This window comes from Thunnus thynnus, chromosome 1 (genome assembly GCF_963924715.1).
Source record: "Thunnus thynnus chromosome 1, fThuThy2.1, whole genome shotgun sequence".
NCBI classification, from domain to species: Eukaryota; Metazoa; Chordata; class Actinopteri; order Scombriformes; family Scombridae; genus Thunnus; species Thunnus thynnus.
Window position 1 is genome coordinate 17380776 of NC_089517.1, and position 25807 is coordinate 17406582.

The 25807-nt window shown below is 39.9% G+C and overlaps 2 protein-coding genes across 8 annotated transcripts in view; both read right to left on the reverse strand.

Annotated features, from left to right (window-relative positions):
• Positions 1 to 181: 181 nt before the first annotated feature.
• Positions 182 to 14192, reverse strand: golm2 (golgi membrane protein 2). 4 transcript variants are annotated; one of them, XM_067587592.1, is made up of 10 exons: positions 12931 to 14192; positions 7484 to 7538; positions 7235 to 7337; positions 6804 to 6894; positions 6415 to 6538; positions 6056 to 6136; positions 5237 to 5515; positions 4680 to 4817; positions 2376 to 2543; positions 182 to 1227 (listed from the first exon to the last, which is right to left on the reverse strand). In XM_067587592.1, exons 1-10 carry the CDS (start codon positions 13255 to 13257, stop codon positions 1151 to 1153), a joined length of 1443 nt encoding a protein of 480 aa, XP_067443693.1. In that variant the 5' UTR covers positions 13258 to 14192; the 3' UTR covers positions 182 to 1150. The 4 variants fall into 4 exon arrangements, with proteins under 4 accessions (XP_067443693.1, XP_067443683.1, XP_067443714.1 ...); XM_067587582.1 differs by having other exon boundaries at positions 6056 to 6139; positions 12931 to 14189; XM_067587613.1 differs by lacking the exon at positions 2376 to 2543 and having other exon boundaries at positions 12931 to 14186.
• Positions 14193 to 16021: 1829 nt separating this feature from the next.
• The window catches only part of fam189a1 (family with sequence similarity 189 member A1), a 93501-nt gene continuing 83715 nt past the window's right edge, over positions 16022 to 25807 (reverse strand). For all 4 annotated transcript variants that reach the window (XM_067587694.1, XM_067587674.1, XM_067587683.1 and 1 more), the window contains 8 exons: positions 24803 to 24910; positions 22776 to 22936; positions 20813 to 20948; positions 19457 to 19535; positions 18592 to 19374; positions 18371 to 18442; positions 17674 to 17996; positions 16022 to 16860 (listed from right to left, as the gene is read on the reverse strand). In XM_067587694.1, coding sequence (XP_067443795.1) covers positions 16657 to 16860; positions 17674 to 17996; positions 18371 to 18442; positions 18592 to 19374; positions 19457 to 19535; positions 20813 to 20948; positions 22776 to 22936; positions 24803 to 24910 — 1866 coding nt within the window. In that variant the 3' untranslated portion in view covers positions 16022 to 16656. The remainder of the gene's footprint in view (positions 16861 to 17673; positions 17997 to 18370; positions 18443 to 18591; positions 19375 to 19456; positions 19536 to 20812; positions 20949 to 22775; positions 22937 to 24802; positions 24911 to 25807) is intronic.

The window sequence follows — 25807 nt, forward strand, 5'->3', positions numbered from 1 at the left end:
TGAATTGCATTACTGAACATAACAGGACATGATCACAATTATCAAAAGACATTTGGTATTAGACATCTACCAATCTTTACAATTAAACGATTGTATCCCCTGAGGAATTCACTTATAATTCTTAAATCAAATAAAAATTCTCCATCTGCATTGACTCTAAAGCACTATCACAGTTGACAAATGACATGAAGCATCACCTTTAATAAAATTAAATTACATTCAATGTGCCTTTCCATGAGAAATAAATTTTTCCTGGCCGCACAAATAGAACGGATTCATGTTAACGGATTTCCCTAAAGGTGAGGAATTAGGTTTCCTCAGTACAAATAGCAACAGTTCAACTACATTATGTACAAGATACCTCATTAATGGAAGCATGTGTACAGTATGTCAGTTCCATATGTGCTTGGTTAGTCTTTGCACATTGTGGAGGATACTAACATTGCTCTAAGTATTGCTTAAGCATCAGTATTTTGCTCAGTTTGATTATTAATAATAACAAAAAAAAGTCTCAAATGCATGCAATGGCATCATTTAGAAAACAGAACGAGGAGCACTTCTGAGTGTCTGTCACAAAGAAAAGAAATTGATTTAATGACCCATAAGCAAAAGTCCTTGGCATTTGTAATGCATTTCCACTCCTGTAAACAAAAACAAAAAAAAGTCATCCAGGTAAGAGTCCCATAATTATGTTAGAGAGGCAGAATGCCAAATTAGTCTTTGATATACATCTCAGGTGAAGAGTTTGTTTATATCAGGCAACAGAAATCTGAAAAGAAAAGGAGCAAAAACAAAAAACAGATTGATGTTGAAGTTCAGATGAGTCAACGGGGTCCTATTAGACCACTCAGTTATGAACTGAGCCAGTCAATCATCCAATAACAAAACTAAACAGTCAATGTACAGTATATCATCTCAACTGTCATAACTTAGAACCATTAGCAAATCAACAGCAGCTCAGGACAATGCCATGATTTTTTCTTGTGTTGTTATGTTATTCTAATTCATTAGTTGCAATGTCTGTTTTTCAAAGTAGTCCATGACATTGAGGATGCACCCTATAAATTCTTAAACATGTTGATGTTCAAAGAGCTTGGTTGTAGAGGACGGTCTGAATATTTTAATGAGATGCAGCTGTACGAGTTCCCATTCAGAGAATGTCAATGGCTTGATGTCTTTTCCCATAATCCACAGCCCGATCTCCCTGCATGTCTCGATCATCATCATCTGGAAAAAAAAAAGAGAGCAAAAGAAATTAGAGATTAAGTATTGGATGAGACCTAATGGAGTGCTGTGACCATTCTTCATTGTCACATAGGATAACTGATAGTTTACATATTAATTATCTCTACTATGCCCTAGCCAGCAGTCCAAACACACCAGTAGCTTAGTTCCAATCTGCTACAGTGTCCATCCATTAAAAATGACCACATACAGTGTGGTCAAAAAGTATTTACTGTATGTTTTTCTTTCTTTTTTGGAGGTGGGTTATACTCCAGAACACTGGATCTGAAATGAAACAATGACTCCAGGTTTTATTACTGACTTGCATTTATCTAGCATAATATTATTATCCCTGTTGGTCATCATAATGACAAGGACACCCTTGAGTCCAATCCACTGTATACAAACTGAACAATTTAACATACTGTAGATGTTATAAATGAAAATGAGAAATCACAGCCGTGCTCTAATCATAGGGCTGACATGACTGAAATTATCTTTTTCAGATGAACTAAAACAAAAATAGTGCTTTTCAAAGACTGTATTGTAGCACTCAAATCAATTATTAAAATGTTAATATAATAGGTAATCAGACAATCAAAAATTCATGACATCAAACAATAATAAAGAAAAAAAAATGGGCATGCATTTCAATATTTCAAGGAGAACACAGACACATTCACAAACACAGTGAGCTATATTTATCTACTGGTCTAGATGTGGGTCAGATGTTTGGTAGGCACAGACAGGTGGTATAGCTAAAAAGAAGCACAGGCAGGAGAGAAAATACAAGATGGCAACTGAATAACACTCACAGAACCGTAAGTTCCTCGGTCAGGTTCTCTCTATATGTGAGAGAATAGGATGCTAAAATCGCAACTGTGCCTATACGGTGAGAAAATGCTCATCCTGAACTGCATACATAGCAGTCCTGCTTTGACCCTGAAAGTATTTTGTCATAATTATTACATATCTATAGTTTATGATGGATTCAAGGACCAAACTCATGGTACTGTGAGCTACTCTAACTGTATGAACTGCTGGGACAAATGCAGGGGAGGCGGCAGCACGACAGGGGTGGAGGGAAGGAGCAAGGGAGGAATGGTGGATACACATCTGGACAGGCAGTCCAGTCCCCCGGCCTGGCTCACCTTGAACGTCTTCCTCCCCACCATCACCATCCTCTTCCTCATTGTAGGCCAGCTCGGCCTGCTTGTCGGCCTCATACTCACCCACGTTCCCATCATCCCCATTGTAGTCCGCTAGCTTAGAGCCGTGTTGCGGATCTACTGGGGACTCGTTCTCATCAAAGAACCGGCCTGCAGGAGGCAGAGAAGGGCCTCATCAGGAAGGGAGGGAAGCGGAGGCAGTTGTAGGAAGACAGGGAGGAATGGATGAAATACTACATAATGAATGCATGAAGGAATAAGTGATCGCATGAGGAGGATGTCAAGAGAGAAGGCAGATGAAGTGAAGTGATACACGGTGGCTGATGTTAATTAGACAAGTGATCTTAAGAGCAACACAATGTCTAGAGTAAGTTTTTGTGTTGTCTCACATGGGTTCGATGGAACAGATACACTCCAACTTTTATCTATACATCTGTCTACACGCGTCAGGTTTTATGTGTGTAGCTACACTGATTGTGTGTTGGGCTCTGAGCGCTGGCAAAACGCAGGTGACCTACAATCAATACTGTGCCTGAACGCACCATGTGTAGACACCGACGGAGGATGGAAGCTGCTGCTCTGATAGTGGGCTGCTTTCGCTACGTAGGCTGTGTATATCCTGTGTAAAGCAAATTCAATCATGGATTTGGACACAGACCGTCAAGTGGAAACAAATGGGGTGCCCTTGTAATGAGGGACTGTTAAAAGTATTGAAAGCACTGAGAGCTAACTGAGTTACTGGTTTAATCATCTGTACAATCAAATCAATCGATCCAATATAATAGTCCTGCTGTAAATCCTATCTTGTGTTTATTAAACTCAATGGTTATTTAATGGTAATTTAAGACTGTAGACCGAGGTGGTGGTTTACTAAACTGCATTATTTTCAAAAATGTTCCATTTAATCCACATTCAATTACATATGTGGGGGGGACAGAATATTATCTTCATCTTCCTTTGTGTTCCAGTAATGTGGCTAAATTTTTATTAAGATACGGCAGCGCTGTTTGGTGGAAATAAAACTTAGACATTGTACATCACTGATCAATTTTATTTTAGAAAAAAGTCTTAAAAAAACATTGGTGTCTCCTTTTTTCAATTTTTGTAATAGCCTTTCCATCTCTCATTGGTTTAATTTAATGTAATTCTGTTTATCTTATCTTGAGTTGTTAGGAGAGGTCATTGAGAGCTTTTAGCTTCTTACCTCTCCTGCTCAAGCATTTGCTTACTTTAAATTCATGTATGGCTGAGGGTACGTAGATAAAAATGTGTTTTTATAAATATCATGTTATATGTCTTTGTGTTCATTTGAAATCTTTTATAAAACTTGTATGTTTTTAATGTGCAAACAATAAATGAACAACACAAACTAGAGATGTTCCGATTGAAACGGGAACACAATTTAGCAATATTCAAAATTATATGATCAGTGTTTTCTTAATGTGTTTATCAGAAAAAAACTGATCAAATTATGTACATTGTATAAATAAATTTGACGTAAACAGTGTTTCTACAGTCTGATCAATCATGGCTGCCCATGGCAGCTGATCTTGCCCCGTGCAAATGTTCAGTGGCACTAGTGTCTAGTGAGCACTGGACACTGCAAAACATGAGACATCTGTTAGGTGTCGGGTGTTAATTTGCCATAATTAGATGTTAGTATAAAGAGATCAGAGACAGAAGATAAAAGGAAAAACAAACTGAAGATGTGAACTGAATACAGTCAGTTTTAAGCAGCAGAGCTGCAGACGGTGAGATGGATATGTAAGCGAGACGGAGGAGCAGAACATTTGAAAACAGGAGGAGGGAGAGAAGGCAGCAGAGCAGAGCAGAAGCCAGGCAGCAGGAAAGGATCATCTGGGAACCAGGTGTGTGTCATATGTCTCCTCTCCTCTGCAACTGAGCCCTCTCTCTACTCCCTGACAGCACTCCTACCCATATTCAGACATGACTTACATTTAAACAAAGTCTAATGGAAATGTGTGATGTAGAAGTAGGGGTGTAAGAGGTTAGCAATGGGCAAAATCCATCCAGATGGTGTCACACCAAATTGTATTTAACTCTCTGCATTGACAGACATCACGGAGAGCTGAGAGGCAGCAGCTAATCACAAAGGCAGAGCTAACAAGAAAAGCTGTGATTATACTTATTTATCAGTTTTCACGTGAAACGTTATTTTTCCCTACCACCTCAAAATCAAACATCTCATAAAAAATACCCCTCACCCCACAATCTCCTTTGCAAATTGCAGAATTCCTTTTTTCAGAGTTTCATGGAGGTACTCACTTTGGCGGTGGTGCACTGGCTCTGCTGGTACTTGGTCTTTGGCGTGGTGAGGCTGGATGGGGTTGGGTACCTGGGCAGGGTTGGGTGGCAGAGGAATCCCCTTCAAGTGTTCACCACCACCCTTGACATTATCAGGAGCTGACAATGAGAAAGAGATTCAGGTGCTATTGTATGTATGGCCAAAATCAAATAAACTGGTGTTCTTTGTTTTACCCCAGTAAAGTGGCAAAATTTGCAAACTACCTTCCCACCTGCCAGGACAAAACCTCCTGAACTACAACATGGGTTACAGACAAATTAATGCATGATGTTACACAAGACTGGGAAAACTCATTCAAAATGAAGAAACTGCCAGTGAAGTCCTGTACCAAGATACCAAATCTCTCTAGTAGTCTTTACTAAATATTAAGTGATAGAAACATAATTTAAAGCATTAGATTAGTATAGATACTGTGTCAATGAAAACTGGGTGTCAATTATCACATATCTATGGCTCAAAAGATAAAACTATTGTAATTAATAGCGATTATATGGATGTGGTGCACTGCATACTGTACCTCGAAGTTGTTTTTGTTGTTCTCCCAGCTCATCTGCCTTGATACCTGCCTTGTTGTCTTCTTCAAAGACTATCGGTTTGTCTGCCTGTTTGATGACGCCCGGAGGTGCAACCAATGCTGCTCGGCCCTCCACTCTGTCCTGCTGGAGCCTAGGCTGGTCCAGAGACAGGCCCTGGCCCCCAGGACCATCAGCTGCCCCGACTCCAGGTCCAGCACCAGCGCCCACAACCACATCATTGGCATCATCGTGCTTCTGAGTGATGGCTGGTTTCTTCAAGGCTATGGATAAAAAGAGTGGCAAAGTAAGAAAGCTTAGAAAGTAAGACAACTTTGGTGGATGCACACTGAAAAAAGATTTATTTTTAAACATTACATTTAGTGACATAAAAGGGAATAGCATTCCCTGATCCTGCTTTGCAGAGTAGAAGGTGACTGTGAGTCACATTAATGGTCCAGTAAGTTATTTTTCTCCAGCTTTGGTTTTAACAGTTTTTAAATCATCAACTCTTGTGTTTGTACCGGCTGCGTTTAATTTTCTCACCCTTGCTTGATCCTAGCCCCCTTAACAAGTCGCAGTTTCAAAATCATAAGGCTGTGATCCAGCAAATGTGTATGCATAAATATTTAAAGTCTAGCTTATGTATACACTGGCACTGGGATCCATCTTTCTTATTGATTTCCTTGACCTTAATCGGCCCCTACTGCCTTACAAATGAGTCCAACTGTCACTGCAACTGTATTGTATAATTTACCCCCACACAGTAACTCACTGGGTTTGCCAAACAAAAAAAATCGCTCTTGAAATTGCAAGTTACTTACCAAATTGCACATCATCGATTTTTCCCACCTCACTGTCTTCAATACCAGGCATGCCAGCATCACTGCCAGGCTTACCCATCTCTTCTGTAACAGAGCAGAAGGAATGTGATTTAGGTAGGGCATAGGCTGACATTAAAAGAGTTTGATGAGTTTCCAGTTACATAAACAGGAAACAAATACACAGGAAACAAACTAATGAGATTTATATGAGCATTTTGTGCATTTATGTGCATTTTCTACTACTAGGACAGCACATAATCACATACTACATACAGGGTGCAGTTCATAGTTCATAGCAATATAAGGAAGACCAGTCAAGATAGTATATACCTCGGTCAACATGGTCACAGCCACTATACCTTTTAAATCTGGACTGTCATGCCGGCGAGTGGCCACTGTATGGCGCTCTCCAACCAATTCCACACCAGGACCTCCGTCTGCATGTCTTCCTGTCGCTACACCCTTTTGTCCGTCCATTACACTCTGATGAATGATCAAAAGCAAATCAGAAAGAGGAGCATTTGGAGAATGGAGAAACACAGTCGGTTTAATGATCAGGGAAGCTTAAACAGGACTAAAGACGTAGCGGGGATTTAATTGAGTTTAGATGACACCACCCATTCATCTGTACTAAAATGTGCTAATTATATGCAATGTGTAGCAGAGGGGGGGGGGAAATTAGGCACAACTTTTCACCATTTACTAAGGAGTCAAGAGAATGAGCACTAAGATTTAAATTAATACTAACTCGTCTTAGCTTTGAGGCTTCTTCCTCCAGAGTCTTCTTTGTTTCTTCATACTCTTCTTTCAATTGTGCCATCTGACGTCCACACTGTAAACTGGATAATACACATTACAGTGTCAGTGTCACCCACCTTTTCTAGGATTTTTTTCATCATACTACAAAGTAGATTCCTATAAACCAAGATTTATTTTTGATCCTCAAAATATGACAAGGAAATAGGAAAATAAAAATGACCAATGACCTAATATCACCTTTTATCAGATTATAGTGGATGATTAATTGAAAAATTAATCACTGCTGTAATAATGGATGATTAGAGAAGCATTACTTCACATTTCGAGAAGTGATTTAAACATTATGAAACAGTTCCTCGGGGTGGGGAAAACTCTAAAGGCAGTCATTAACACTGAAAGGTTAATGAGGAGTTTACATACCTTTCATACTCCAGCTTTCTCTCCAAGGTAGTGCTATTTTTCTTCACCTCTCTTAGCTGCTCTTCCTGTTTCATGAACTCCTGCTTCAGATCCTTTAACTGCTCTGTTTACAGCACCACACACACACAACACACACACACACACACAAACAAAATATTCAAAAGTCACCTCAGGAAGTTCAATAATGTCAAATCTACTGATGAGGTTTTTGTTCATGTGTTTGATAGTCAGACATGGCTGAAGTCCTACCTTTCAGCCTCTGGATTTCTGTCATTTGGGCTGTGACATCATTCTGCAGCTTCATCTGTACAAGAGAGAAAAAGCAGGTTCAGTGATCCTATCAGCTGAGGGACAGCTACATACATTTTGTCTGTGTTCTAAAGAAAAAAACCAGTTTACTAAGCCTTCAATAACTAAACTGTGCAAAAGGTTCTGTAATTAGTAGAAAATGCCACTATTAACAACAGGGAAACTGAGGGGAGCAGGTTTGTCCTGTTTTTCAGTTTAGCAAGGCTTCACAGCACACACAGATGACATTCAATGTGAAATTGTATTATTTACTTTAGGATTTGTATTGGAAAACATTGAGTATATTACTAAACTTAACTGAACAAATTCCTTTGTTTAGCTTAATTGTGAGTGACCAGGAAAATATAACCCACGTACACTTTAATGCCATCTAAAAGTCCTGTATTAAACTGTACAGTTGTGAAACTTATAACTACCTGCAACACATATTGACACCTGCGGTGAAGTTATTAATTGAAACTGTTGGCTGCTCTTTATTTTAAGAATGAATAAAACTCAGTTATATGCATGAACTCTTAAAGGGAGGGAGGAAGGAAGAAGGCAAGATAAGGAGGGAGGAAGAGGGAAGGGAGATCTGGATCCTGGACTTGTGATATCCCAAATATAGTCATCAAGGACTCTGGAAAAATGTAATGGGCATTTTTTACTATTTACTGACATTTTATAGACCAACCAATTAATCGAGAAAATGGTCTGCAGATTAATCAATACTGAAAATAATCGTTACTTGCAGCCCTAGTTTGTTTCATCCTTTACAAAAAACAGAAGCTGTGGTTATCTTCAGTAATGTCCATTAATAATGCAACAGTGAAGAAGTGAATTATGCCGCACAAGTGGTTTTGAGAGATTTCTATGTATATACTTCAATTTCTTTATAATTGCTTGTGTTCTTGAATGAGATATAGCCTAACTGAGTGATGCAGAAGGCAGTGAGGAAAGTACGGGAGGGAAATACTGCATCAGTGTCAGTTGTTGTCAAGACTAAAGCTTCCTCCTGTTACACCCACATAGGTGATTAAAAGCTTCCCCCTATAGCCTGCTGAAATTGGCTGTGTAGACGACAACACAGCCAGACTGTTTACAGACTGTATGCAAACCGATAAGCTTGCATGATTCACTCTTTTGCCTAATGTGTACAAGCCTACGTACAGTATATAACAAAACTGAGTCTACCCCTGGACAGTATCACTAAAATGTTAAGTAATTACAAATCCTGTCCATTTAATAAAATTTTATTTGTTTTCAGACAAAACCCAAGAAGAATTAAGCCAATCCACTTGGAAAACAGAATGACTGACTAATTAAACTATAATGAAAAGTCCATATTTAAGAACGAACTGCAGCAAAAGTCAGCACACCATTCATTAGTGAGACTCCATCCTTGTATTTTTTAATATTTTGTATGCCTGCCTTAATTTTTGATGACAGATTCGATCCTCCTGGGCATGGATGATACCAGTCTTGCCCAAATCTGTGGAAAGATTTTCTGCCATTCTTCACAGATGATTCTTTTCAGCTGCTCTTTGCAGGGTTTTGTTACTATACCTTTCTCTTCAAAATACTATAAGGTATTCTGTTGGATTCAGGTCAGGGGACATACTTGGGCAGGTCACAGTTTTCACTTTTTTCTTCTTTGGAAACTCTTAAGTGATTATTGCAGTATGTTTGGGATCATTGTCATGTTGGAAAATTCCTCTCTTTCCAATCTTCTTGAGACTGGTAGTCATCTTTTCATTCAGTATTTGGGTATACAAACTTGCATTCATAGTGCCATCTATGAATATCTCCCCTACACCTTTTGCACTCATGCAGCCCCATATCAACACACTCCCATCTCCATGTTTCATGGTGGCCACTATGCAGTCACTGTGGTAGTCCTGGCCAGGTACACACCAAACATGCTGGACCCCATCTGATCCAAACTAATTTATTTTGGTTTCATCTGACCAATGAATGTGCTGCCAGTATTCATCAGACTTCTTTTCATGTTATTTGGCTAAGTTCAATCTTGCAGTTTCGAGCCCTTTTGTGAGCAACGGTTCTCTTCTTGGACTTCGTCTGTAGAGGTTGACTTCATGCAGTGTCCTTTGCACTGTCTGAGCAGTCACTGGAATACCAGTTTCCAAAGATAATCCTTGTGCTTAGTCAAAGCACTTGCCCGTCTGTTTTTCAATGCAAGGTTGCATGGATAGCGAATTGTGCGTGCTGTCATTTTTCAAGGATAGTCACTGCACCTTGTTATTGGTAGTACTTCATGTACCTCGGAACCACTACTGCAACTGTGTTTTGGCTTCTGTTGAGTAGCCTACTGATGATCTTGTACCCTCTCCCATCTTAATGAAGTCTCACAATCTGGTTTCTTACTTGTTCAGTCAATGTGGAGCCATGTTGCATTGGACACAACCCAGGCCAAAATTGAGAAATTTGTGGTGTTCACAGGTTCTTTTATAACCTTTTGATGCATCGAGGTTGTACTTTGAGGCCTGTATTTTCAATTTAGTCTATCTAACCTGTTTTTAATTATAAATAAGATCAAATACCCTACAATTCACCCTAAAAATACTACAATTATTTTAAGATGATAAAATTTTGAATCATTTAACATTTTAGTAATATTGCACAGGGGTGTACCCAGTTTTTGTTAAATACTTTATGTGTGCGTCAAAGCCATTTAGGTTTTAACTGTCACTGCATTACAGGCCTCTTCTCAGTGTATATAGCACACGTCTTTGTTGAAACAGGGTTGGGCTGTTGACAGAGGAAAGGAGTGGAACCACTGCTGTTCAACACCAATCTTTATCTAGATTACGGAAACAGGGAGCCGGATATACCAAGAAACCAGGAAGTTTAGGCGCCTCTTTAGTCCACACTTCACCATTTTATTTGCCTCAATAACAAGACAAAATCTAAGCTCTGGCTAAATTTTTAAATTTCTTACACAAACACAGTTTACCTACCAAGAGGAATTTTAGTGTCAAAAAATGAATATACATTTGGAATATAAATCATAAAATGGTAAGTAAAATATGTCAGTTTGTAGAAGATTAGACCAGATTAGTGCCAGTATAATGGGCAACTAAGCAGAAGGCAAACTGTTGGTGGGCCTTTGCTTTATTTTGATTTTATTTGGCCAGAGAAAAATGCAACTGGGCTCACTAACACTGAGCAAAGTTTCAGAATGAGGAATAATTTAAAAAGTTGTCCTGACAGTCTGACAGGTAACGATCGGTTGTTGATTTATCCATCTTTTTAAAAAAAATAAAAATAAAATAATATATATATAATATATATATATAAAACACGGGTTCCAGTTTTTACATAGCATTTGGCTTGTTTTAATTTTAAACCTTGTTTGTCGAGTGTGTATGCACTTCCCTCGTAAAAGTCTGCATTGCACTCATTCAACTGCATGTCATCATATCTGGAGGTGGCCCATTACAAGCAGTGTTATCTCACTGGTCACATAGTAGTAAACTCCAATGAAGAAGCAATGAGGAAGTGTGTTCTGTAGTGGTAAAGGCCAACTTTACTCCAAATAAACTTAAGTGTACAAATCATTAATGATCAACAAGTAGTGATATGTTTTTCTCTTAAGGGTCTAATGTTTTCTCACAAAAAGGCAGACTATGATCTTGGAAGTCAAGCAGAAAGGCATCTCCTGGCCAAAATAATAAGATATCATGTCTCATGTGTCCCAAATACCGGTAATAATACTGAGTCATTTTGTCTCATGTGTTCCAGTTTAATTTCCCAGTGGAAGAGTAGCTCACATGGTTTCATAACAACTCAGCAGTGGTTTGACTAGGACACTAAACCGCACATAGTATAACCATAGGTTAAACAAATGTATGCATGTCTATGCGAAATAAGCGACGCAGACTGGATGCAAATTACAGGAAACCTCCCCCTCATCTGTTGTCTAAACGTCTCCTGGGGCAGCTGGACACACACCAATGTTCAGAGGGTTTACGTGACACAAAAGACACCAAACTGCTGGCTGTGCCCCTGAGCAAGACAAGAAGTGGGAACAGCTTTGTGGAGCACATTTAGGGGCCACTGATGGTGAACACAATAAGCCCTGCAAACGTCTAAAAATGTGCTGATAATATACTATATCAACAGAGTATATGCAAATTTGCTTTTTGGTTTGGAAATGTGACCATATTCCTTGTTTAGCCTATTAAATAAAGGGACATGAGTGGCAGTATTGTAGTCACATGTGGACTTAAAACCAGGAAAGCAGCAAATTGTCACATTTGAGAAGCTGGAACCAGAGAACGTTTGTTAGTTTCGCTTGATGTTGACAATAACAATGTTTTCATAATTGCTCAATAAATTACCTAAACAATGAATCAACTTACCAAAATTGTTGCAGATTAGTGTTCTGCCAATCAATTCAATCAATCGACTAATCATTTCAGCTGTACCTAGAGTCAGAATGAATGTAGACTTGCTCTGCTAATCTCAGAGTTTAGAAAAGAAGATCAACCACATCGACCTTATGGAAGGCTTGGGGTATAAATCATAGGGCAACCCATAACGTAAAAAGATAATGTCATCCTCACTTTTACCTGACCTCAGCCCTGTTGACTGGTCTAAAACACATTATTAGTGGCTTGTAGGCATCTTCAGAAGCAGCGTGGTGACAGCAGTGATAACTCAAAATACCTAACCTGTCAAGAAACACCATTACACATTTTTCTTCAAAACCTTAAGGGATATCAAAACTCTTGAGAGAGCCATGAGCTGTGATTTTCTAGAAGAATAGTACAGTGGTAGAGAAGAACTCAAGTGATGGATGAAACCCTGAACAAGGAGGAGCTGCAAGCGTTATCTGCCACTTTGACCACCTAATTGACACCATTCTCCTCTTCACAATTAGTTTTTTACCTTGCTAAAGGTAAAACATCCATCTCCTTCTAACAGGAGCTACAAACATTGTTCATGTTAGACTAAATGCTCCATCTAATGTACAGTAGAACAATATTGTAGAGATATCATGATGCAGGACTATGCTGTGGGATGATTTAGGTTATTGCAATACTGTAATGGGATGGAAATGTGTTTTCTCCTGGTTTAGAAGGCTGCATTAAAGTTAAGTGATCTAAAGTTATCTAAACTTACATGAGTAGCTCAAAGGAATGAAGACACACTGCCTCTTCCTGCTTGGCCATCATACCCCTCATTACTTTCTCACAGAACAGGGCACAAACCATTAGATTAAATATTGTATGATAACATTAACAGCCATCATCCAAAATATAGACACAGCTTTAATAAAAAAAGATACTCATCCCTCTGTGAAAACTTTGCCAGTACAGTACAAAAAATGATATGAAACTAAACTCCACTGAGCCCAGGTAGGGATCTTTTTTTTTTTACAGTACCTTTTCATCTGTGCACTTTTTGATGAGCGCCTCTCGGGCCTGCAGCTTGCCCTCCAGCACGCTGTAGTCTCCATCCTTCTGGTCTATCTGCTTCCTGTGAGTGTCCACCTGCACCATCAGCTCAGAGTTCCGCTTCTCCAGCCGGCTCCGTGCAGCGTCCGTGCGCTTCACCTGCGTCTGCACCTCCGCCAGCTCATCCAGCAAGCGGCCGTGCTTGTTGGACACTGTCCAGTAGTTGAAAGACAGTATGGCGATGATCACCATCAAGAAGATGAGGATGAAGGACGGGAGGCGGCCTCCCCGTCGGTTTGCACCAAACCCAACCATTTCACACACAAAAAAAGAAAAAAAAAATACAACGTTACTTCAGGTTGTTACTGCAACCTACTGATGTCCCGGCGTAAAACACATCCGTCTACGTGACATGTCGTGTATATGCGGCAAGCGCTCAGAAATGCAAACACCAGCACAGACAGAGAGAGTCATGAATGTTCAAGACTTGTCACATTTCTTCCGATCTTTACTCTCCTTCCTCCTTCCGCACACTGGGCATCTTCTCTGCAATTCGTCCAATGTCAGTAGATGAAATACGCCCGCAGGGACGTGGCCTAGCTCAGCTGGCAACGTTAAACACAGCAGACGAGACTAGACGTGGACAGCTACACAGCACCGTGGCAGTGAGGAGAGCGAATACAAACGATATAGCTCGCTATACATTAGCCTACAGCTAGTTCTTTTTCATGGTTGTCTATGAGCCTCCGTAGGACTGAATATACCGGCGTTTGGAGCTCCTTTAATTACAAAATTACCGTCAAACCAGCACCAATGATGATTTTCGGTTCCGAGCTGACGTTAACGTTAGCTCCTATTGAGCGTTAACGCTGTCCAGCTATTAGCCACTTTCACACTAGCTAGCAACGGTAAAAGCGAGGAGACAGTCAGACGAAAAAAAAAGTATCGTCTTTTCTTTCGGAGGACGGATTTAACCCCTGTGATAAAACAAAATAAACCCTGACAAACACTGACAACACAGGCTTTGTGTCAGACTCTGTGAATCGGAGCCTTCCCAATCTGATGGCTGCGCTGTGTGAAACTAGCCGCAACAGACTACACCGGTTTCCGCTCTCTGCTTAAAATAAAAGTCCAAATTGAGCGATTAGCAGCAAAAGGGAAACGTGGGGTTGTTTCTTCTTAAAGCACAGCCTCTAATTCTGTTTGACGCCTAGAAGTCACTTTGTATGCCGGTGTAAGATCTGAGGAGGTTCGTTTTTGTGTCATCAGCGGGCACACAATGAATTTAATAAACCTGTATGACAACATAAAGACTCAGATAGGGGAGAGCGGGGTTGGTTGTCACCAAGCCCCCAAGAACAGCACCAGGCTTTGAAGTCAATTTGACATAATGGTCAAACTGTGTAATTACAAAGTCACATGATGCTGTTGGGCCCAAAAAGACTTTTCCCCATAGACTTAGATCGTGAAAAAAACGTCTGTAAATCAGTTGATACATTTTTTTGAGTGTCACAACCCCTGAAAAATGACTGGTTTCAACTATCAGAATTTGATCCATTTGGCGCGATCACATTTTGAAAGTCAGGAAAAGAGCTACATGATTGAATTGTTTTATCCCAATTCAGATTAGCCGGAGGACTAAACTGAAAGTTAGCAATCTCGGTCAGCGGAAGTCTCTAGTGAGCATGCTCCATGGTCGCATTGGGCCCATAGAATGTGACCACTCACCATGAAATGAAAATTTTTATATTAATTTTTAAGATTGCCTCCATTTTTTATTAATTCCCCATTAAAATAACATGGGGAAAACCAACCCCATACTGTGTGACTACCAACCCCACAATGGGGATGGTTGTCACAAGTGCACAAAACATATTTGACTGTCAACATCTTTTGAACAGAATAAGGAGAGTAAGGTCACTCCATTCCTACTTGACACTTTAGGCTTCCATCATACATTGAAAGGGAATCTATAAAAGGTATAGTTTTTGAGGGATTCAAATGAGAGTCAAGTGTGACTACCAACCCCGTTCTCCCCTATCAGGATAGTACACAAGAACCGGAACCACATGGCTGACTGGAAGAAAACTTTACAGTTATAATGAAATAAGGGTCCAGCTTCAATAATATATTCATACTTTGCATATAAGCTGGTGTTGTGTGTCAGTCTTAATACAAACCCTGCAAATTCATTGCTAAGACATTAATATAATTAATTCAAACCTGGTTCACATACCCTCTTTTAAGTTACCCCTGACTTTTGATCAGTGCCTGGAAAAATTATGTTTGTTAAATCAAACACAAATTCCCTCATGTTATTCAATGAGAAAAGAACGCAACTTTTAGGGCTTGTTAGCCAATTCTAAATCTGTCTCTCTTTTTTTACACTCATGTGATCTCTTGCCATTTACTTAAAGATTACTTTCAGTCTGATTTCTGAATGCTTTTTTTGTTTTTTTTTTCCTGAACTGCATACCAAGTTATTACCATTGGCAATGGTTATTACCAACACCCCTCTCCATATTACTGTCCATGTCAGAAGCCTAGAGGTATTCTGTACATTGACTAACCGGAAAGCTTAGGTTATGAATACCTATCTTAGATATGCACCAAGACATTCAGGTAGGACTAGCTGAATTCTTTCCACGTTTGTAAGTTGCCTTAAAACTTACCTGTGAATGAAATGTTGTCAAACCTCTATTAAAGTTCACAAATTGTTACAATTGATATTTAGCTTAAGATAATCCACCTAATATGATTCACCGTGCCTTTGTAACTGTGATCCAGTTGCAGAATGAATTGCCAGTGCATCAAAATCATGATGACCTATGACAAACACAGGAAAACAGCACTGTCACTGGGAAAGTGGACACTCACCAATACTGACTAAAATACATTTTACAGTATATTTAATTAAACAACACTACCCACTACAACATCACCATTATATTTTCATTATATTGTCTGTTATTTTGTCCACCCCTGGTTGAGGTGACCAGATGTTCAAAGTGCTGTTGCCTACAGATTCATATACATGATGCAGAACATTGATTGAAATAACAACACAAACCACAAGATACAAAGTCATATTTTATTGTAACACTGATAAGAATTGTAACACAATGAGGTAAGTTAAAATGTCTGCGATGTTCTTGAACCAGCGGCACCACAAAATATTCACCACCCTATCAGTAACAGTTCCACAAAGTCTGCAAACAATGGCTGGTAATGCCCAGTCGGTTCAGTTCACAGTTTAATACAAACATATTTCTCCCTGTTTCTTATAAGGACAAGAAGAATACTGATAACACAATCTCCTTCGTCTTTGAGTCACAGATCCCAACTTACCAGCTGTGTATTTGTTTCTTTTTTAAGAGATGAAACTCAGTAGAAAAGATCCCCTGAGGGAGAAACATTCTTTTGTTTTTCTGATGAGAAAGAAGCCACTACAGACACTGGCAGGCTCAGTCTGAGTTTGCTACCATTTCTGCTGATGACTTGGCACGGTCTCACAGGGCACTAGGAGATACAGTATGAGACCATTTCAGTTTACCTGTGCTGCAGTGACACTGTGCAAATAAGTGATCTCACAATGCCGGGAAGAGTTATTACTTGCTGTACAGACATGCTGCGCAGCACAGCACAGCGTGGCTGCAACACCAGCACCCTGATATGCCCTCATAGTTTAGACCCGAGTCCTTGTTCGGAGAGCGGTCAGAGAATCGTTTCTCTGTACTCAAGGCTTTGTTCAGAGGAGGGGGAGTCCAGCGGGTTGGTAGAGCTGCTGGTTGTTTGTGGGAGGTGTTTTGGACGGCGCATGGAAGGGGACGGGGATGAACTCAAAGCACCGCAGCTCTGGAGGTGAAGATCCTCATGGCCACGCTTCCTGGGACTGCCTATGATACGCTGGGTCATCATCTGTGCAGCATAAAATAGAAACATATAAGAGAGACACTTATTGTCACCTGCTTTTTTCCACATAATTATCATAAAAGCCATTAGGAAATGAGTGTGATAAAAGTGAGCTGAAATTCACTGCTTAGGTCATTATAATTCCCCAACAAGGGTCAGCAATATTGATATGCAAAACTCAAATTTAATTTTGTTGCATTTTACAATAGATGGAAGTGCTGAATTTAACAGTAGAATGATTTAATTCTAAATAACAGGAAATATCTGTGACAATCAATCCACATTACATAAAGATAATAGTAAACAATGTTATGTTTTTCACTGCTACTGTAGTTTTGGTGCTGTTGTCATAAAGACAAAACTACAAGACTGTCCCGTTAATTTATTTTCCATAAATGTAACTATGAATTTTCTACACATGGTCAGAAAACCAAGCGCATCTCACCACTCCCCTAACCACTTCAATTCACCTACTACTGGAGCAGGTTTGAGGTGTTAACATCTATAGTATCTGATCAAATAACTGTGTAACATGCATTAACATGCAAACTGTATGTGTGTTAACATGCTCATGCAGGCATGTCAAAGCACAGCTGAGCCTGAGTTCAGCTTTTATGAAAGCACAGTCAAGTCTGACAATGTAGGCATACCATGTTTGTTTTGTAACAACATGGTCTTTACTCTGTTAAGGATCTGTGTGTAATGAGAAGTTTCACAGGGCCTACCATGCTATTGATGCTCACCAATAACCATTAAAACCAGCTTTAGGCATACAAACTGCTAATTTGCATCATGCTATTAACTGTCTAATTCGGTTACCTGATCTATGACATTGGCACTAAAGATGGCCTCCTCCATGTGTTTCTCATCGGACTTGATGACACACTTGATGTTGTTGACAACCTGCTGGACTTCAGGAGGTAGACTGCAGCTTGAGTGCTCCAGGAACTTGGCCACCAATATTTTGGTGTCTTTGTACATTTTAAGGTCAGCCAGGGAATGCGGCCGCTCATGGGAAGAGTGTGTGTGCAGAGCTCGGGGTTTAAGGTGGATATCAACTTTTCTGCCCTCCTTTTGCTGCTTCCTGACACATATGTGGCTGGGTTTAGCTCCAACTCCTTCTGTTGAAACATCTGTTGACTCTGAAAATAAAACAGAATAAATTGTTTCAACACATTTAATCACATACTTCACTAAAATCAAGGCTAATGCCAGTGAAGTTAGTGCTTTAGGCAATGTGAAATTACTGTTTTCTGTCACCAGTGTAACATATTCTCAGTGTCAGCTTTGTCGCAGCTTACTTTCAATACCACACTTGATGCAGATGAATGTACATGAGATAACATTGCAAACATTTGGTTCAGTAAATGTTGACAAATTAGGTTGTTATGCTGCAAGATTTACGGTTTGTCCTTCAGGTATATCTTTTTTTATATGTTCAGCAGCAGACATGCAAATTGTGGATGTCTAATTTGAACACCATCATATGAATTTGTAGTAGTAGTAGCAGTGGTACCTTGCTCTGGTGATGTATGAGCTGAATCTTCAGCAGCAGGGTTGTTTGCGGAGGCGCAGCCACAATTTTCTCCTGTAGAGGGAGACAAGAGACTTAGACAAGAAAGCCACCTTAAAGACTGATACTAAATGCACTATTATTAGTTAGAAATTGAAAGGTGGATCACTCTGGTAAAAGGCATATTTAAGATTTTTTTGTTGTATAAATCTTAAAGCACTTACTTCCTGACGTAGAAGAGCAGGAGATAGGGTCACTGGTGGAGCGAACAATGCGTGCCAGTTTGCGGTACCTCCTGGCTGCACGGAACACCCGAGGCCTCTCTGAGGGCAAATAGCCACTTTGAGCTGAGGTAGAGGGGGGTTGTGATGCAGATGAGGGTGACCAGACGCTGAAGCACAGCCTGGGGCCTCGTAGCCTGCTAGGAGGGGATGGAGAAGGAGAGGGAGCCATAGGGCTGATGGCTGAAGTTCCACCAGAGGAGGCCACAGAGGTGGGGGAGCAAGGCTGAGGTGGTGGGGGGATAGTGACAGGGAGAGTGAGCTTCCGGCTCATCATTCGTGCTTTAATGAGGGAGTGCGTTGGCGCTTTAGGTGGCTCCTCTGGCATCTGTTTGGCTGATGCAAGCTCATCAGATATGTGCATGGCACCCCTGAGTTCCTCACACCCGTGTGTGTTGTCTGTAGAATCCTCCTGGTCCAGATTACTATAGTTCTCTGAGGACCAGTCTGGAGAGCGTTCAAGAGACTCCTGGGTGTGTGAGGACTCACTGTATCCAGTGTCACTTGGGCGAGCGTCACTGTTAGGGAGGCCAAGATGGCGGCGTGAGGCGTCACGTGTACAAAGTTCCAGGCTGGTGCAGCTTCCATCAGTGGGCGCAGTGTGGAGTGTACCATAGGGAGAGGAGTCAGAGCCCTGGACCTCTAAGGAACACAAGTCCTCTGAGGAGCAAGTCTGGTCCTGATCAGCCACTTCTGACACCATGAGGGACGCACTGTCCACTGAGGCTGTAAATATGGAATAAAAGTCATCAGTATGACTGCTATAAGACATCTAACCATCCCCTGCAATGTTAAAAACAGTTTTTACCTTGAGTACTAATTCCTGCAGTGGTGTTTCTATCACATAGACTGGACTCAGTGGCCTGCTGCTCTATGCTCATGGTGACCTGTAAAGAGTAACTTATTAGGGGACACACTGCAGATAGGGCAAGTAACAGCATAGTTTTATCAGTTCTCACATTATATTTTGTATGCGTTGCTTAAAGTAACAGTTGTGTGGCACCTAACCTTCAATACCACAGTTTGGTCAATAGGGGGCTCTATAAGACCACAACACACAAACAGAAATGGACAGGTGTACTAGTGGTGAAAGCCACTAACACATCTGGAGGTGAATTAGATCAGTGATTTTCAAGGTATATGACATTCATATTACTTGGTTTGTCAAATCACGCATTGTCTTTAGACTGAAATTGTCAGCCGGGTTTCTTCACATATCTGCCTTCAAACCGTTCTCTCATGCAATCAATCGATCACTGCCTGCTTCCATTAGTTATTTACAGCAACCAGCGCAATCTATTTCAGGACTTTTTGAAGGACACTGTTCATAATGGATGTCAAGAAACCGCAGAGTTGATGTGTGTAATAGAAATGAGAGATTAAAAGGCTAAGGTGTTAAACGATGTTAAGAATATAATACAAGATAAAAGGATTTGCTCGCACACAAGACTTATTTTTAGCTGTGAACACTGAGTTGCAGTGAGGCTTCTCTGCAGCCAGAAAAAAAGTTCAGTTCAACATGACTGTCAAGGGAGATTGCCTGAGAAAGTAGCGAGTCTGAAACAGCAGATATACTCAGATTAAATTGGTAGAGATTTTTGACCTACAGACCTGTCAGGCAACATCTCAACATGCAGACACAAGCTGAACCCAGCAGCAATACCATTTTGACACTTGAGTAAAAAAAATACCAGCCATTTAGAGGAGAAAACCTGACAAATTTCTTAGCTTGGCCAAATTCACTTTTGTATTCAGACCTGTGGTCTATAATATTGTATTATTCACAATTAAGACTTTAAAGCAACTCAGGCTTAACCTTGAAATACCCTTGTTTTTGAAGACTATCTCATTAAAATTGACAAGATATGAAATTTTAACCAAAGGAATATATTTTAATGCAATTGATTTATAGGTACCTGCCTATAAAACTATGTAAAAGAAAGTGTTTTGTGAAAAGATACAGTTTAAAGAATATTTAATCTAAAAGAAATTAGCAGGTTTATACTGCTATTGCACATATGTAAAAAAGTATGGAAGTATACTTAAGACTGAAGAAGGTAACTCACCTTCATAATGAAGAAATTAATGTGAACCCTATGCTCAATGCCCACACAGAAGGCTTTTGTAGACGTTTTAAGGACAGGGATGGATTTTTTTTTCTCACCTGGCTTGCAGGGGTCTGCCCCACCACAGACTCATATGGAGGGGGCAGGTCAGTTGGGTACAGAGTCCCTGGGCTGTTAATGGGCACCCCATAGATGGCACTGAAGGGAGAATGGGGGAAGTCCAGATGCAGGCCTCTGTTATGGATATTACAGCAAGAGTTTCAACCAAACATTTAAAAAAATATACAGAAAATGACAGAGAATAGAGAATATACTGGGCCAGTGACACAATGACATAAAGACCAGTGTTTTAAGGGCTGGCATTGCAAGTCTGAGTTCAACTGACAGTATATCTTCTGTTAAAACATTAAGAGAGAAAGTATGAAAAATAGGCTTATTTCCCACATTCATCCCATCATTGTATAACATTCTATATGCACCACTGTTTCATATGGTGCCAATTAAGAAAGAGCAGCCCTGCGCACTGTCATATCTTTTAATTACAACCCCATTCTCCTCTAAAGTGGCAGAGCATGAAATACAACCTGAGAGTTTCCACTAATCATCCGAGGCATGATGATGTCATGACACATCCCTGGCCCCGGGCGGGGACACTATAAATGCTTCCTCTGCCTTGTTTATATTTATGGCATAACTGGCAAACAGATGTGGCTTCCTGCCAAATGGCTACATCAGCAGCACTCTCTCTGGCAAGACTGAGAAAATGGAGGGAGTGATGAGGGAGGGGTCAACAGATCTTTCACTACAGCTGAGAATCGTGGATGTCACATCTGCTTTATGGAGGGAAAAGCTCTGTGACCATGGATGATAATACCACATATGATGATCACAGTTAGATTGTTCTATCTAAACAGACACATGCCACTGCAGCTTAATATGATGGGTTTAGATTTAAATTTGGGTGCAAATATCTGGCAACACAATATTTATTTCATGGGAGATTCTTTAGGTTTACTGCAGTCTACCTCAAAGCAGTTTTGAACCTGACAAAGTTCCACTGTTGACAATTACTGAGCAAGAAGAAATAAGAGACCTCATCCTCTTAGCTACCACACAAACTAACAAACTAAATGGTTTGTTTCTTTTCTTTGGTGTGAGTCCTCTCAGGGGTTTTGTGCCTCCAAACATTCCTCCAGTGCTTGACCTATCAGTGTTATAATCCCCTTTTTAATGACACACATATCCTAATATCTGGTTCATGTCAGGTGTCTATGGAGGGGCATGTAGGGGATTGCATGGAAGGACCATAGGTTACAAAAGAATCCTTAAGAATCTTAATAATCTTAAATATATTTGTGCTATTGCAAAAAATCTAGAAATAAATTACCTCCATGTCATTCCTATCAATTTCATAGATGAATACAATTCCAGGAGAGAGCCAGGTACAGTATCCTCAAATCTACCTGCACCAACCACCAAGAATTCTAGCTTTAGTTACATTTTGCAGAAATGTTAATATGTCTCTCTAGCAATGCTCCTTTATATTTTTCAACAAGTTTACTAAAAAATCAAAACCTAGAAACAAGGCCTAATATGTTTTAAAGAAAAACACGCCTTCGTACCCAGTTTGAAATGCTGCCCTCTGCTAAATACTTTATAATGACTTTGGTGCCTGTAGTTTTTGTGTCACTTGCTGCAATAAATACAATGATTTCTCTGGATTGCACCCTGCACTTTCAATATACAGTGGCTGATCATATGGTAGTTATCTGGCCATGCACATAGATTTGATGTCAAAAATGATTTATAGGATGCCATTAATGTGTTAATTTCCACCATGGTGGACAATAAAGTTGACTTGTATTGTTTTGTATTGTGTTCTAGTGAGTGTGGACTGGGGTCTGGCTAGCCAGCAGACAAATGTGTATAATTTCAATGTCTGGTCACCATAGAATTATTAATGTCTCGTATATTCCCTGGATATCCAAATGCCCCAGCCAGGTGATACTTCTGTATTAGAGTTTGGCGAACACTGAGCACTGGGTATTAAATGCTTCTCACCTCTGTCCATCCATTGAGGGGGTGCAGGTGTATTCTGGCGGGTAGTATGGCGGTGGAGGAATAGGAGGAATGAACTCATCAAAGTCCAGTGTTTGGTGGAGGATGGTTCCATGGGGTGTCATACAGTCAGCATTTAGGGCTCGTGCTCTGTGTGGCATAAACTGAAACACATCATAAAAAGAGACACCATCAGGCCCTCATTACACAAGCTGCTGAGTCCTTATTCATTATTTTAAACCAAAAATGTACCCAGCAAAAATGACTGAGGGAATGTGATCCTCTTACAGCACCTCCCTCCTGTTATTAAAGCCCAGTTGTTGTTTCACTGAAAAAGCTCCACCGCAGCACCTGAGAGTCAAGTGCTTTGCTCAGAGGAACCTCAACAGCAGCTTTTCCTCACTCAGACATTTCTAAGTAGGACAACTTTCCTGTCACAGCCAGCCTGCTCTTCTAATCTCAAGGCTGCCACTGCTGCTATTGACTTGGCTAAATTTACGGAGCTAAATAAAAGGTTAACACCTCTTGTGGTAAATGGGAAATGAGGCCACTCTTGGAAACTTGATGAGACCACTGGAGATAAGACAGAGCTCTTTTGTCCTTTACTTTTCTGTGAATCAATAGTTAGATTTCACCATTCTCAGCCACTTTAATTTATAGAGGTTTTCCTAGTTGTGCATGCCTGCTTTGGTGTTTGCTTTTGCAAATACAGTAATTTACAGTTATGCAGTGTCTTCATGGCATATCTAATGATATATGCATTTGTTACATTAAACAAGTGCCCCCAGTTAATCAACAATAAGTCATTAAATAATCCACAAATACATTTGTACAGATTCTCACAGTAAGGATGCTCTGAGAATAAGCTTTGATCATCTGAAAGTGAAAACCTTATCTCAAGGTGAAAATGATTTTCCATTCACATTTTTAATTGGTATATAATTCAAACTGTTCAAACTGCCTGTGATAATTTAACGTCTGCCCTCTTATCTTTGTTTGTCTCTTCTTTAATTGGAATTGATATAATTCTTATTACAATCTAATTTCTACAGTCCTGTCTCAGGGATCAGAAAAGTGTTCATCTAATTTTCCCTGTTTAAAAAATAACAGAGCATAAGAAAATTAATATTGGGTTTATATATTTATTTCACAATAGTGATCAGATATCATCATATATCATAGTGGATGTTAATATATCCAGTTGAGTCAGACATCACAGATTTTACAAAGTCAAACACAAAATCCAAACAAGTCTGATTTGCACCTACAGCTTTTTTTATTGAGTAATGACTTATGTTGCAAGGAGATTAAATTAATGTAGTGTATGAGTTCTGCTAAATGTCTGTTATTAGATATAATATTCAACCTGTTATCAAATTAAGCCTTAAATTCAGCCCAGAGCACCAGTTCTAATATCCAGACTCATTGTAGCATTTTAGCACACAATTTACAGCATAGTTCATAAAACAGGTAAACAGCTCTTGCATTAAATATAACTGCAACGCTTGACATCATGTTGGTAGTGTCGCTCTATCTTTCCACGTTGATCCATTGAGAAACAAATAACTATTGTTGCTGTGAAAAACAAAGGGAACTTGGTCATGTTAATTTCCCTCATGGCTAAAAGCATTTAGCTGTTGCTAATAGTTTCATTGTTCCACATAAAATGACAAAAGAGGGTCATCCTGAGGATCAAAATCCAGTGAGATGTTGAGCTGTTTTCTTCAAATCACACGTATTTTTCAGATGCAGGAGGACAAAGAGAGAGGTCTTGTGGCAATTGACTTTGACTGTGTGTGTTTACACTAATTTGTATTTACCAAGCTGGATGATTCAACCAAAAAATCATTACTTTCCACTATCTTGGAAATGGACAATAGATGGCACATCCCTCCTGAGCCGCATGTGTTTACCTAACCTGATGATAGTGATCTTCAGACTAAAAAATATATACATTTTTAACCACAGGGTGGTCACTAAAAAAAAAAAAAGTCAGCCATTGTTCTTGTCTGCTCTTCCATCACACTCACCATCTGCAGCACATCAGTTGAGACCATCTGCATACAGCACATGGCAGTGGCTAGAGCACACACAATGGTGGAGATGACGTTAAGAGCGCATACGCTGAACAGCAGCTCCTAAAGGAGAGGGGGGAGAGGGGGAGACTATTAGAGGAACGGGGACAAAAGAGGGGGAAGAAGATGGGTAAAATAAGGGAAGTAAAGCAGGAAAGAAGGTGGCAAGAGAGGATAAGAGAGGAACAAAAGGTGATAACACAAAAAGGAGTGAAGGTGACACAAACAGCGTTGACGTCATCAGTAAGGTAACCAAGTTTAGAAAAACACAGCAGGGTGGCATTGCAGAGAGTATGACACTTCTACAGATATCTGCTTTAGCACAGCAAGACAGCTACACAGCACTAATAAGAAGCTCATCTGCATTGTTAGCATATCATAAAAAATACGTACATATAAAAATAGTCAGTTATAGGGGGTAAAAAGCCCATAAACATCCAAGGTTAAGCACGAGCACATACATCATCACTCTGGCAATGCAGCTAACAGCAAGGGGACAAACCAGTACTGAATCTGTCAGCAAAATGAATGTGCATACTGGTGAAATACTAGCCCAGAAAAGTGAATCAGAGAAAAGACTTATGACTGCAGCCCTTTTATGTTGCTGTATCTGCTATTCTTCTAAAAGATAGAAAATCATCTCTAAGTGGCTTCATTTTTAAACCATATCGAGTTTGTATGTTCTGACAAATGAACCTATAATAACTGTACCATACAACTTAATTTCCTGGAGAACAGCACAGGAACAGTAATGCCACCTGCCTGGAAATTGGCTCTAGGAATAGTAACAGTAGCAGCTTCAAAATGAGCAAAACTACAGTATGATTAATATAAGTGCAATAAAAAGGTCTGGGTGGTCTGTCTTCTCAGATATTTGAATACCCATTACACAATATGTGCAGTTCTTTTCTATCATGTTCACAGGGTTTATCTGTCACAATTAAGCTACATGGTCACTCT

Excerpts from the sequence above, each read along its gene's own strand:
- golm2 (XM_067587582.1), bottom strand. The coding sequence starts at position 13,257 with ATGGTTGGGTTTGGTGCAAACCGACGGGGAGGCCGCCTCCCGTCCTTC. Across the intron at positions 6,140-6,414 it reads TGACAGTCCAGATTTAAAAG|AAGAGATGGGTAAGCCTGGC; the intron begins GTATAGTGGCTG and ends GCTCTGTTACAG. Across the intron at positions 4,818-5,236 it reads ACAACAAAAACAACTTCGAG|CTCCTGATAATGTCAAGGGT; the intron begins GTACAGTATGCA and ends TCTCATTGTCAG.